General features: G+C 43.5%; 1 protein-coding gene across 1 annotated transcript in view; it reads right to left on the reverse strand.

Moving 5' to 3' along the window:
• The window catches only part of CACNA2D4 (calcium voltage-gated channel auxiliary subunit alpha2delta 4), a 124127-nt gene that overhangs the window by 88146 nt on the left and 21259 nt on the right, over positions 1–14722 (reverse strand). Inside the window, exons 7-12 of the mRNA XM_021690413.1 lie at positions 6200–6260; positions 5399–5549; positions 3393–3467; positions 2176–2265; positions 1950–2063; positions 1384–1462 (exon numbers count right to left, since the gene is read on the reverse strand). Of these exons, the coding sequence (XP_021546088.1) occupies positions 1384–1462; positions 1950–2063; positions 2176–2265; positions 3393–3467; positions 5399–5549; positions 6200–6260 (570 nt within the window). The remainder of the gene's footprint in view (positions 1–1383; positions 1463–1949; positions 2064–2175; positions 2266–3392; positions 3468–5398; positions 5550–6199; positions 6261–14722) is intronic.

Below are 14722 nucleotides of genomic sequence, written 5' to 3' on the forward strand. Positions count from 1 at the left end.
CCCTGGGTCACAGGGGACTACTTCCCCCCAAGGTTATGCTCTTTCCTGGGGACAGCTGGAGGCCGGTGGTGCTGTCTCAACCTAGGAGAATTCTGGGGGGCCTTCCCAATCCAGAGATGCCACAGGAGCAGCAGGGCCTCAGCAGCAAGGATTGTGTGGATTGGCTTCCCTCTCATAATGGTGCCCTTCTTACTTCCTTACAGGGTTATCTTCCAAGAGCACCCTCTCCTGAATGCAGCTCTGTCTTGGGATCCATTTTCAGGGAGTACAGTCCAAGACAGTGGCTCAGTGCCTCCCAACCCCCTTTCTCTGACCACTGTCCTTCCTCGGTTACAGGGAGGGGTGCTATAGCCTCATTGTTGTAGCCAAGGTGATATTTAAAAGAGCAAATGGCTTACAAGGCTATGAATGACTTAGAACATGTTTACCTCTCTGGTCTCATTGCTTATCACCTCCCACAAAACATTCATTCCACCCTCCAAAAACTGAAACTGCTTTTCACTCCCAGATGCCTCTTGTCTCAGACCCTCTGTCTGGAACACTCTTCCATGCTCTCTATGTCTGGCTGATTCCTACCATTCTTTATGTCTCAGTGTAGACACCTCTTCCTTTAAGAAGTTCTCCCTGCTGCCTCCAAATGGAGGAAGTACCTCTCCTGTCACGTCACTCTCCCAACCCCTGTATAGTCTGTGCCCCTCTGCCCTTATAGCACATTTCAGATAACATCACCACTGATGGTTCACTTGTATGTCTCCTCTGCTGGACAGTAGCAAGGACAAGACTGAGTCCATCCTGATCCCTTTGCCAGGCACCACAGTACATGCTCAATTAACTTTGGTTGAATCAAGGGCCCAAGCTGGCATTGTGAAGCCCAAGTCTTGGGTTCTGGCCAGAGACAAATGACAACCACACCCAAAACATTATTCTAAAGAAAATGACGACCCTCTGCTTTTTGTCTGGAAGCAGAACCACGGTAAATGGGCTTAATTTGCAACAAGAAGAATGGAGGCTAGACATAAGAGAGAACTTACATTTAAACTGTGGGGCTCACCCCTGCCTCTCACTCTGTCTGTATTGTGGTTCATATAGGCTTTATCTGAAGAGAGAATTTTCTCTTCTGTAAACACTGGATAGATAACCTCTCAGTTTCATTTCAGGTGACTTTATGACTTAGAGTCCCTGCAGGGGTAATCATGCATTTACTCAAGGTTTCATGGGGGCAATCTACATTTTGTCTAGCTTTTCCCAAGTAAGAAGGAAGAGCAGGTACTGTCATCTCGACACAGTACTGCTCCTCTGCAAGGCCCCCATGCAGGAACCATGGCTCAGCATCTCTGATGACTGGGTGCAGGCTGCAAGGAGCTCTGCTCACACACCACCTACCTTTGTTGTTGCATGCAATCCACTTCATGCGGTCAGCAAAAGTCACTTCTCTTCCAATAAGATAAGTGAAAACTCGAACCTAATCCACAAGACACAGATGTACTCAGCAGCCATGATTCCTGGCTATAAGTAGTGCTAATATTATTTATGTGAGTCTTGGATGTCAGGTCAAACACTTTGCTGACTTTGGATTCTCCACTCTCATCCTATTGACCAGAAAGGATCCTGAGGTCCAGGCAGCGACGGGACTTGCCAGGGCCATGGTGACATGGGCCAGGTACAGGGCGGAGGGTAACAGCCTGGCAGTTTTCCTCTCAACACCACATCTGATTTCTCACCCTGAACTCTTTCTCACATGAGACCTCTGTGCCTAGGGTCAACATAATTTTGGAACACCAGTCTGGGACATACTATCTGAATATACTAACAGGTCTAATGGGGCAGAACATTTGAACTCAGGGCAGGCCTGGTTTTTCTGGGCACTATTGGTTATCCCATGCAGGCAGTAGGAGAACACTTCCTTTGGTCCCTTCCCCTGCCCTCTTGACTTCCACCAGAAGAGTAACCTTGCAGTCCGGCCAGTTGTACTTCTTAAACACTGGCTCATAGTCCTCCACGGCCCCATCGGTGATCAGCATGATGGCCTGGTTGCAGAGGCTTCCTTGCCGGGCCTCTTGGAACTGTGTGGGGAAAGGGCAGGCACCGTAACTGCAGGCCATCTACTACCCTCCCCACACCTCCACCCTGTCTCCCAACCTTTCACTCTTCCCCAGCTTCACCATGTGTGGGTACCTGCTTCAGGATCTGGAAGGCTTCGATCAAGGCTTGGTTCACGACCCCCACACCCCTGACCATCAGCTCATCTACCAGCTGTTTGAAATGCTGTCACGGGTAAGAAATTAGAGGAGGGTCAGTGGATCAACAGCCAGGGAACTTTCATCTTTGGTCTTTTTTTTTTTTTTAAGATTTTATTATTTATTTGACAGAGAGAGACACAGTGAGAGAGGGTACACAAGCAGGGGGAGTGGGAGAGGGAGAAGCAGGCTTCCCGCAGAGCAGGGAGCATGATGCAGGGCTCGATCCCAGGACCCTGGGATCATGACCTGAGCTGAAGGCAGACGCTTAACGACTGAGCCACCCAGGCGCCCCTCATCTTTGGTCTTAATTTCAGAGGCTGTTTAGAGCTGTTTTCCCAGAGCATAATTGCAGGATCCATCTCTTCATGATCCAGCTAATTTCATGGCTGGATCCCTACAATAGATGTTTCTCAAATGCCCCCAAGATAAACTGAAAGAGTGTAAGTGGCTGGGTGCAAACACAACCCCACTACTAGAAGGAAATGCCAAGTGTGAGCCTATCCAGAGCAGGGTGACAGTCCAGGCAGACTGCTAGGAGCCACTGCCCAGGTTCCCAGGTCCCCAGCACCTTCCGCACCCAGCCCAATGTAATTAACAATGAACATTTCACAGGAGAAACCAGGGAGGCCACCAGGGGCTCCAGGGTCCAACCTGAGGCCCGGATTCAAGAAGAAGCCAAACTCAAATTCCCCAGTCACAGGAAGAAGGATCTGTCACATGAAAACTTTTCCTTTTTAAAAAAGTTGCCTCTCCTCCTTGGCCTTTGAGAAGGACTCAATCTAATGGGTTTGAACTTCTCTTCCTTTTGGGGAAGCTCCTTGTGACTGATATAGTGGAAAGGCCCATGGAAGAGGCAAAGAGGGAAACTGAGTCTTGGATAATCCATAGAGTGAAAAAGCAGTCCTGAATAAGTGAGATTTCCCTTGGATGGAAGATCTCTCTGTGCTCACTATTTGCTCTGATAGGCAAGCAGCATATTTATGAAGCAATTTCTTGGGTGTATTTACATGGGTAACTTCTTTGTCCTCTTTCCAAGTGCCATGGGAATAAGTAAAGGGGGCCATCAGGCAGTCTGTACAGGTGACTGCCCACCATCCTAATCAGAGCAGGGACTCAGAAGAATCAGGCACTCACCTGATGGTGGACACTCACCTCACGATTGTCTCGATCCGCCTGGACAAGGATCCCTTTAAAACAAGGCTCGATGTAATGGATGTAGTCACTGTACTGTAGTTGCAAAGGGCAGAGGGGACAGGAGAACAGACTGGGTCAGTTTGGAATGTCAGGACCCAGTGAAAAAGCTCAGGCAATTCACAGGTTACCTAGGCACGTATATAATATTATCTTGGGGTACCCTATGCTTCTGGCAGTTCTCCTGAGTAGAGAGAAGGCACTACAGAGAACAGTGAGGCATTAACTCCAAAAATTCTCCCTCAAATCCTAGTCTTGGACCATTTTTTTCAGGTGGCTGGCTGAGTGATGTCCATCTCCCAGAACACAGAGAACCTGAAGGTACTGAGAGAATCCCTTTGGTCTTCACCCCTATGACTAGACAAAGTGCCTTCCATGAGAATCCCAGAGGCTTCCATGTGCAGACCCCTCCCCAGGGCCTGGGTCTGGGGATTAGGAACTGTGTTCTTTCACCCTTTGCCTTGCACTTATGATGAAGATCTTCTAGCTATCCACAAGGAATGGGAAGGGAAAAAGATGAATTATTACTGCCCTCTTTTTCTTAATCACTCCACTTCCTTATAGTTAAAATTCAAATCTTCAAGATGTCTTTAATCCACTTCTGTTTAAATAAGAAAGGGAGGGGCGCCTGGGTGGCTCAGTCGGTTGAGCAGCCGACTCTTGATTTCAGCTCAGGTCGTGGTCTCAGGGCCGTGGTATCAAGCCCACATCAGGCTCTGCCCTCAGCAGGGAGTCTGCTTGTCTCTAGCGCTCTCTCAAATAAAATCTTAAAAAAAGAAAATAAATGAGAGGGAGAGAAAGGGAGATGATGGTGACACAGTGGTAGGAGTGCATGCAAGTTCTAGGGCAAATGGTGGGGTGTTCTGGGGGAACATTGGGAGCAAATGCTTCCCCTACTTCTCCCCAAACCGCAGGAGAAGGGTTGGGAGAGAGGTGGGGCAGGCTCTGCAGGAGGAGCAGGAGCTCCCCCCACTCTCCCGGAGGTGTCAGACCTGATCTCGTAGCTGTCCTGTCGCTGCTGCAGATCATGACCAGGGATGGAAAGGTGGTGGAGATCGGGAGGGTGGGGTCCAGGAGTGGTGCAAGTGGCTAAATGATGTAGGCCTCAGGGGAGCAATTCAGGGATGAGGGGGGGCCCTTCTCATACCCTGGGATGAACATTTTGAAGTTAAATCATTTTGCCTTGGTATCCCTTTACTAGATACATAAATCCCACTGAAGGCAAGCATTTTCAGCACTGTGACAAGCCGATGGGGGAAAGTTTTGGATCATGTGACCTTCAAAATGATGCCTCCAAGGTGGCAGTCAACTCTGCGTCCTTGGAGGACAGAGCTTGCCTGCCCTTTCATTACATTCCTGACTTGTATCTTCCCATTTCTTTCTGCTTCATCCCTCTCCTTCATTACTTTTCTAGGGCAGGCAGAGCTATCCTCAGGAAGATTTGTGGTGAAAGCAGGACCAGGGTTTGCTGGGCCCTTTCTAGGCCCCCACAACCTATGCACCTATGTTCCCCTTCTCCTGATGCATCTGGATTTGGGTGGGATGAAAGAAGTGGAAGGGCTGAAAATGTAAAAAGCAAGAGCCCAGGGTTCACTCATCCTAACCATAATGGAGAGGCTGTTCCAGAGATGGGTACCAGTCAAGAGCACATGGATGGGGGTAAGTTAGGTATTTGCTCAGGGTCAGTGCCTCTTAATTATTATTCTCAGACTCATCTGAGAAACTGATGAAATCTATGGAATCAGAAAAAAATGGATGCACACATTTTACACATAATTTCAGAAACTCTGTGGACCTCTTGAAGGCCATCCTTGGTCCGACCTTAGCTTAGAAGCCCCGGCTTCAGAGGAGAGAATCATTATACAGTATGAAGCATCAAGTGATTATAAGTATAGGTCATTCTAGTGCAGGCAGAGGAAAGGTTTTTTCCTAGGGAGAGCTATTCTAGAGCAGGAAGGCACATTTACCGCGATGATGTTAACAAAGTCATTCTCCCCCAGTGTGTCCAGGATGGTGGAGATGGTGTGCTTGGCGATAGTCATCCGCAGCCCCTTCATACTACCACTCGTATCCACCACAATCACTATGTCCTTGGGAGAAGTAGCAGCTTGAATGTACCTTTAGCCGAAAGAAAGCACAGGCCAATGATAGGAAAACCAAAGCCATAACAGCCTCCCAACTGAGTCTCTAATTATTTCTATTCAGATTCTGGCTCAAGTGTGCCCAAGGTTCAGGTTAGTGATCCATCAAAGCTAGGTTTTATACACTCAGCATAGTTCTAAAGCCATTTTGGGGTCAACAGCTGGGAATGTGCACATCTAATAGGCCTGTCAGGTGGGAGCAAGGTTAAGTCCCAGTGGTAACCCTTATCCTCTTCGTTTTGGACCAACCAGTGTCCTGGAGAGCCAGACAGCAGGGAGGGATATAGTTGGATTCCACCCTCAGATTTTGTTACAAATCTGCCAGAGGAGGCATGTGGAAGGAGAGGAAAGTTTGGTAGAACGCTGATTTAGAGACAGCTCAATGTCCTGTGAGGAGGTTTGAGGTGGTGAAGACAGATGTGATGAGTCCTGGAGCAAGGGCAGCTGCAGAGACAAGGAGAAATGCAGCCGGCAACTCTTCCTGCTCTCGTGTGGGGTTAAGGTTCTACACACCTGAGGCCCTTGGCTGGTGGTGGGGGTGGGGCAGAGACCACAAGAGAACTAGGCAGAACCCAGAGGTTATAGGAGAGATGCCAGCACCAGAAACCTTTCCCCTGCAGCTCTTACCAGCCACGATTTCTGCAGTCAAAGGCAATGACTCCATTCTCATCAGGTGTCCATTTGATACCTGGGAAAATAAAGTCTGGCTCTTTCACCAGCTCAATAAAGCTGCTTCAGAGCACTAGTTGGGTGATGATGTCCAGTTTGGCCATCCCCAGTGCAGGGCCAGCAGTGGACCTGGGTGGCAGGGTGTGGGACCGCTAGATCACACCCTGCAAATTGAGACAGCAGGCAAGGAGGAAGGCCAGCTTATGGAGGGACACCTAACACCCACACTGCCCAGACCCAGAGTTGGGGTTACTTTCAAATGGTAGGACCCCCAAATGTGATGCCTGAGACTCTTGTGACTGAACCTTATATCAAGTTGTAGAAGGGGAAGCTTGAAGGAGGTATGACTTTTAACATCCATTACCATCAGCAAAGCAGGGACAGGGTGGTAAACAGCCAGATGCTCAGATCTCTAGCCCACCTGCTTCTACTCAGCTTAATTAAGCTCACTGGGAGAAGTGATGTGGTAATAAGACTGTAAGCTCCTTGAAGTCAGGGATTCCCAGTATCTAGCACAGTGTCCGACATAGCACCTAGCAGAGTTGATGCTCAATAAATGTTACATGAATGAAAAATGAATGAGTATGAAAGATCTTGCCTTGAGCACTAACGGAGTGCTGGGATAGATTTTGTCTTATTCATCTGTTCAGAAACTTGGATAAATGCACACAAAGCACAGATAACACTGACAAGATCCATGATAGAATCTCTGTTGAAAGATTTTAACGATTGGGAATAGTGGGTTTAAAATAAGGAGATGAAAAATAAATGGTGAAATTGTTGTAGGTTATGTTTGGGCTAGAAAAAAAATAGTGGCAGTATCATGAATGTCTAGGAGCTCCAAGAGATCGCCCTGTTCCACAGCAGTTAGACTTCAGATGAGATGCACCCTTTGAGACATTGCTGGTCTCTCAAAGGTAGGAGATGTTTTCAGGCATCATGGCCCCAAACCAGACAAATGAAAGCAGAGTTCTAAGAGTGAGGGGCAGAGGCCAAGGCAGCCAGGGGCTCTGGAAGGAAGAAACGGGACAAGATCATGGTGGGAGCTTGAGTAACAATGGCTCTGATGTAGACCTGCAGGCAGCTGGGAGAAGTAGGGTCTTCCAAAGGCCACATTCCTATAGCAGCACGATTGTGGGCAATCTGATCCTTAGAACTGTAATGAGGAGGGGGAACTGCATCTGAGGTTCTTGGCTCTGAACCAAAACCTTAGAGGAGGGTTTTAGTGGTCCTGGTAGGGGTATCTTCAACTCCCAAGAAGAGACAGAAGTGGTCCTCTGGAGGGGAAGCTTGCCTCTTGAAGTGGTATGGCCTCATAGGCAAAGATTACCAAATACATGAGAAACAGGCAGTGTGAGTGAGAGGCAGCTGAAGCAAGAACCATCAGATGTAGCCTCCCAAGGATTACAGGTGTCTGAATTACCAAATACAAGGTATAGGATAGCTATGTTGGAGAAATCACCAGGAAGAATATATAACAATAAGTGATTAGGAATAAAGAAACAGCCTTAAGAATATGAAACATTTGGAAATGAAAAAAAAATATTTAAGTTGAAAAAATGCATAATGGATTGCTCACAGGTAAAGAGAAAATGCATGCATTTGAAGGATTCATCCAGAGGCTAGAGTGAGAAGGTCTAATGTGTGTCTGGCTGGAGGTGTAGAAAAAGAAAAAGGAGAACATGAGGAAGGACAATGGTGTCAGCATGCTCTAGGGGAGCACTGAGAAATAACCCCAATCCACAGAATTAGGAAACACAGTGTATCCCAAGCAGGAAAAATAAGATACCCACATGCAGACATGCAGTAGTGAAACTGCACAGCTCCGAAGGCAAATAAATGGTGAAATTGTCATAGGTTTGGTAAATAAATAAATAACTACCTTGAAAACAGCCAGAAAAGTTAGAATACTTACAAAGGAACAGCAGTTAAACTGATAGCGGATTTTTGCATCATCAATGGAAGCCAGAAGACAGTGGAAACACAGTTTTAAGGTGTTGAGAGAAAATAATTGCTAATTTAGAAATGCATTCCCAGCAAAAACAATCATTAAAGAATACAACAGTGTTGATAGAGAACAACAGTGTTGTTTGCTGAAATCAGCTTGGGGGTTTCTAGTTCCTCTGTGCTGTTATTTATTGCAAACCATTTCTCAGGGGTGTGTCATTAAATGCAGGCTTAGTCACTCCTCTCCAAAACAAAAGGACTTTGCCTTTTCTGTTTAAATAAGATGACAACAGGAAATGATTTGTGTAACTCATAAAAAAAAGATTAATTTAAAAACAAAACAAAACAAAAAAAGAGGATAAAATAAAACGTTTGTAGGTAAACAAAGCTGGAGCAGTTTACCACCCAGAGACCTACTGGAAAGGAACTTCTGGAGGATTTACTTCAAGAAGGAAAAGGATCTTGGAAAGACAGCTTGAGATGCATGAAGGAATGGTTGGCAAATAAAATAGTAAACAAAGCACTAATTCCAAATAGGCAATGTTTGTCTCAAGTAACAGTAACAATATCTAATTTGTGGGAATAAAAAAAGGGAAATGTTAGATAACAATAGAATGGAAGTCAAGGTGGGAGAAGAAGATGTAAGTGCAAGAGTCCTAAAGCCCTTTTGTGACTGGAAGGAGAGTAAAGATATTATTTAATTTTAACATCTTGTGTTAGTATGCTTGATAAAATTGCAGGGGTAATTACTAAAAATAAAACCAGAAGGATAAGTTCCAAACTGATAGAAAAATAGAGAAGTAATGAGGGAAGGAGATATTTATCAAAATTTAATCATTGAAAAAGACAAAGAAGGAGAAAGAGGAAACATAAAAATAGAAGAACAAGTAAAAAAAATTTTTTTTTGAAGAACAAGTAAAAATTTTAAAAATCATACAATAGCATGTTCAAATATATCAATACAATAAATGTAAATGTATTTAACTTGCCAGCCAGTAAAAGAGATTGTCAGTTTGGATAAAAACTGAAAAGCTATGAGCTATTTTCAAGAGATAGGACTAAAACAAAACAACACAGAAGGTTAGAAGTAAAAGGAGGCAAAAAATATATATTACCCAAATACTAACCAAGAACTGGTATCACTCTATGGATATCAGACAAAATAGACTTACAACAGAAAGTGTCATGGGGGCTAATGAAGGTCAAATAGCAAAGATAGAGAAATCAGTAAAAATATAGAAAATTTAGGGGCGCCTGGGTGGCTCAGTTGGTTAAGCAACTGCCTTCGGCTCAGGTCATGATCCTGGAGTCCCGGGGTCGAGTCCCACATCGGGCTCCCTGCTCAGCAGGGGGTCTGCTTCTCCCTCTGCCCTCTTCCCTCTCATGCTCTCTGTCTCTCATTCTCTCTCTCTCAAATAAATAAATAAAATCTTTTAAAAAATATATAGAAAATTTAAACAATACAATTAACAAGCTTGGCCTAACAACATATGCAGAAATTTTCATCGAACAATTAGAGCACATATATTCTTTTCAAGCACACATGGAATATTTATAAAACTCGATGACATACTTGATGGCATCTCAACTGATTTCACATAATCAGTACCACACATGCCAGTTTCTCTGACTGCAAATAAACTGAATTAGAAATTTATAATGAGAGGCTGGTGGGCTGGGCGGGCGGCGGGCGGCTGGGAGCGCACGGCAGACTCGGCAGCCGCAAGTAGTTAGTTACTTGTTAGTCAGTGTCAGTTGCTCGGTGGCGGCAGCCGTGGTCACCAGGAAGGGGATGGGCCGGCTGGCGATGGTGGTCACCACATTGGCATGTGTGCCTTTCAGGTATCTGCCTGAACTGGAACTTATGCTGTAAACATTTTTTTGTGGATTCATCTAAAAACCTGAGGTCTCTTCTCATTTATTTAGTGTATATTTTTCTGGGGTTGTTGTTACCCTGTTAGCATTTTGTTCTCTCATTCACCTATTCTCCTCTGGACAAAATGACAAGACGGAAAAAATCACCTCAAAAAAAAGAACAAGAGGCAGTACCGACTGCCAGGGACCTAATCAATATGGACATTAGTAAGATGTCAGAACTAGAGTTCAGAATGACGATTTTAAAGATACTAGGTGGGCTTGAAAAAAGCATGGAAGATATTAGAGAAACCCTTTCTAGAGAAATAAAAGAACTAAAATCTAACCAAGTCGAAATTAAAAGGGCTATTAATGAGGTGGAGTCAAAAATGGAGGCTCTAACTGATAGGATAAATGAGGCAGAAGAGAGAATTAGTGATATAGAAGACCAAATGATGGAAAATAAAGAAGCTGAGAAAAAGAGAGATAAACAACTACTGGATCACGAAGGCAGAATCGAGAGATAAGTGATACCATAAGACGAAACAATATTAGAATAATTGGGATCCCAGAAGAAGAAGAAAGAGAGAGAGGGGCAGAAGGTATATTGGAGCAAATTATAGCAGAGAACTTCCCTAATTTGGGGAAGGAAACAGGCATCAAAATCCAGGAGGCACAGAGAACCCTCCTCAAAATCAATAAAAATAAGTCAACACCCCAACATCTAATAGTAAAACTTATGAGCTTCAGAGACAAAGAGAAAATCCTGAAAGCAGCTCGGGAGATGAGACGTAACCTACAATGGTAGAAACATTAGATTGGCAACAGACCTATCCACAGAGACCTGGCAGGCCAGAAAGGACTGGCAGGATATATTCAGAGCACTAAATGAGAAAAATATGCAGCCAAGAATACTATATCCAGCTAGGCTGTCACTGAAAATAGAAGGAGAGATAAAAAGCTTCAAAGACAAACAAAAACTAAAGGAATTTGCAAACACGAAACCAGCCCTACAAGAAATATTGAAAGGGGTCCTCTAAGCAAAGAGAGAGCCTAAAAGCAACATAGACCAGAAAGGAACACAGACAATATGCAGTAACAGTCACCTTACAGGCAATACAATGGCACTAAGTTCATATCTTTCAATAGTTACCCTGAATGTAAATGGGCTAAATGCCCCAGTAAAAAGACACAGGCTATCAGATTGGATAAAAAAACAAGACCCATCGATATGCTGTCTGCAAGAGACTCATTTTAGATGCAAAGGCACCTCCAGATTGAAAGTGAGGGGGTGGAAAACCATTTCCCATGCTAATGAACATCAAAAGAAAGTTGGGGTGGCAATCCTTATATCAGACAAATTAGATTTTAAACCAAAGACTATAATAAGAGATGAGGAAGGACACTATATCCTACTTAAAGGGTCTATGCAACAAGAAGATCTAACAACTGTAAATATCTATGCCCCTAACATGGGAGCAGCCAATTATATAAGGCAATTAATAACAAACTCAAAGAAACACATTGACAACAATACAATAATAGTGGGGGACTTTAACATCCCCCTCACTGAAATGGACAGATTATCTAAGCAAAAGATCAACAAGGAAATAAAGACTTTAAATGACACACTGGACCAAATGGACTTCACAGATATATTCAGAACATTCCATCCCAAAGCAACAGGATACACATTCTTCTCTAGTGCCCATGGAACATTCTCCAGAATCGATCACATCCTAGGTCACAAATCAGGTCTCAACCGGTACCAAAAGACTGGGATCATTCCCTGCATATTTTCAGACCACAATGCTTTGAAACTAGAACTCAATCACAAGAGGAAAGTTGGAAAGTACTCAAATACATGGAGGCCAAAGAGCATCCTACTAAAGAATGAATGGGTCAACCAGGAAATTAAAGAAGAATTTAAAAAATTCATGGAAACAAATGAAAATGAAAACACAGCTGTTCAAAATCTTTGGGATGCAGCAAAGGCAGTCCTAAGAGGAAAGTATATAGCAATACAAGCCTTTCTCAAGAAACAAGAAAGGTCTCAAATACACAACCTAACCCTACACCTAAAGGAGCTGGAGAAAGAACGGCAAATAAAGCCTAAACCCAGCAGGAGAAGAGAAATAATAAAGATCAGAGCAGAAATCAATGAAATAGAAACCAAAAGAACAGTAGAACATATCAACAAAACTAGGAGCTGGTCTTTGAAAGAATTAACAAGATTGATAAACCCCTGGCCAGACTTATCAAAAACAAAAGAGAAAGGACCCAAATAAACAAAATCATGAATGAAAGAGGAGAGATCACAACCAACACCAAAGAAATACAAACAATTATAAGAACATATCATGAGCAACTATATGCCAGCAAATTAGATAATCTGGAAGAAATGGATGCATTCCTAGAGATGTATCAACTACCAAAACTGAACCAGGAAGAAATAGAAAACCTGAACAGACCTATAACCACTAAGGAAATTGAAGCAGTCATCAAAAATCTCCCAACAAACAAAAGCCCAGGGCCAGATGGCTTCCCAGGGGACTGCTACCAAACATTTAAAGAAGAATTAATACCTATTCTTCTGAAACTGTTCCAAAAAATAGAAATGGGAGGAAAACTTCCAAACTCATTTTATGAGGCCGCCATTACCTTGATCCCAAAACCAGACAAAGGCCCCATCAAAAAGGAGAATTACAGACCAATATCCTTGATGAACATGGATGCAAAAATTCTCACCAAAATACTAGCCAGTAAGATCCAACAGTACATTAAAAGGATTATTCACCAAGACCAAGTGGGATTTATCCCTGGGCTGCAAGGTTGGTTCAACATCCACAAATCAATCAATGTGACACAATACATTAATAAAAGAAAGAACAAGAATCATATGATCCTCTCAATAGATGCAGAAAAAGCATTTGACAAAGTACAGCATCCTTTCTTGATCAAAACTCTTCAGAGTATAGGGATAGAGGGTACATACCTCAATATCATAAAAGCCATCTATGAAAAACCTACAGCGAATATCATTCTCAATGGGGAAAAACTGAGAGCTTTCCCCCTAAGGTCAGGAACGTGGCAGGGATGTCCACTATCACCACTGCTATTCAACATAGTATTAGAAGTCCTAGCCACAGCAATCAGACAACAAAAAGAAATAAAAGGCATCCAAATTGGCAAAGAAGAAGTCAAATTCTCACTGTTTGCAGATGATATCGTACTTTATGTGGAAAACCCAAAAGACTCCTCCCCAAAACTGCTGGAACTCATACAGGAATTCAGTAAAGTGGCAGGATATAAAATCAATGCACAGAAATCAGTGGCATTCCTATACACTAACAACAAGACAGAAGAAAGAGAAATTAAGGAGTCGATCCCATTTACAATTGCACCCAAAACCATAAGATACTCAGGAATAAATCTAACCAAAGAGGCAAAGAATCTTTACTCAGAAAACTAGAAAGTACTCATGAAAGAAATTGAGGAAGACACAAAGAAATGGAAAAACGTTCCATGCTCATGGATTGGAAGAACAAATATTGTGAAGATGTCAATGCTACCTAGAGCAATCTACACATTCAATGCAATCCCTATCAAAATACCATCCACTTTTTTCAAAGAAATGGAACAAATAATCCTAAAATTTGTATGGAACCAGAAAAGACCCCGAATAGCCAGAGGAATGTTGAAAAAGAAAACCAAAGCTGGTGGCATCACAATTCCAGACTTCCAGCTCTATTACAAAGCTGTCATCATCAAGACAGTATGGTACTGGCACAAAAACAGACACATAAATCAATGGAACAGAATAGAGAGCCCAGAAATGGACCCTCAACTCTATGGTCAACTCATCTTTGACAAAGCAGGAAAGAATGTCCAATGGAAAAAAGACAGTCTCTTCAACAAATGGTGTTGGGAAAATTGGACAGCCACATGCAGAAGAATGAAACTGGACCGTTTCCTTACACCACACACAAAAATAGACTCCAAATGCTTGAAAGACCTAAATGTGAGACAGGAGTCCATCAAAATCCTAGAGGAGAACACAGGCAGCAACCTCTTCGACCTCAGCTGCAGCAACTTCTTCCTAGAAACATCGCCAAAGGCAAGGGAAGCAAGGGCAAAAATGAACTATTGGGACTTCATTAAGATAAAAAGCTTTTGCACAGCAAAAGAAACAGTCAACAAAACCAAAAGACAACTGACAGAATGGGAGAAGATATTTGCAAATGACATATCAGATAAAGGGCTAGTATCCAAAATCTATAAAGAACTTATCAAACTCAACACCCAAAGAACAAAGAATCCAATCAAGAAATGGGCAGAAGACATGAACAGACATTTTTCCAAAGAAGACATCCAAATGGCCAACAGACACACGAAAAGGTGCTCAACATCGCTCGGCATCAGGGAAATACAAATCAAAACCTCAATGAGATAACACCTCACACCAGTCAGAATGGCTAAAACTGGGCGCCTGGGTGGCTCAGTTGGTTAAGCGACTGCCTTCGGCTCAGGTCATGATCCTGGAGTCCCGGGATCGAGTCCCGCATCGGGCTCCCTGCTTGGCAGGGAGTCTGCTTCTCCCTCTGACCCTCCTCCCTCTCATGCTCTCTGTATCTCATTCTCTCTGTCTCAAATAAATAAATAAAATCTTTAAAAAAAAAA

The sequence above is a fragment of the Neomonachus schauinslandi genome, chromosome 5 (genome assembly GCF_002201575.2).
Source record: "Neomonachus schauinslandi chromosome 5, ASM220157v2, whole genome shotgun sequence".
Classification (NCBI taxonomy): domain Eukaryota; kingdom Metazoa; phylum Chordata; class Mammalia; order Carnivora; family Phocidae; genus Neomonachus; species Neomonachus schauinslandi.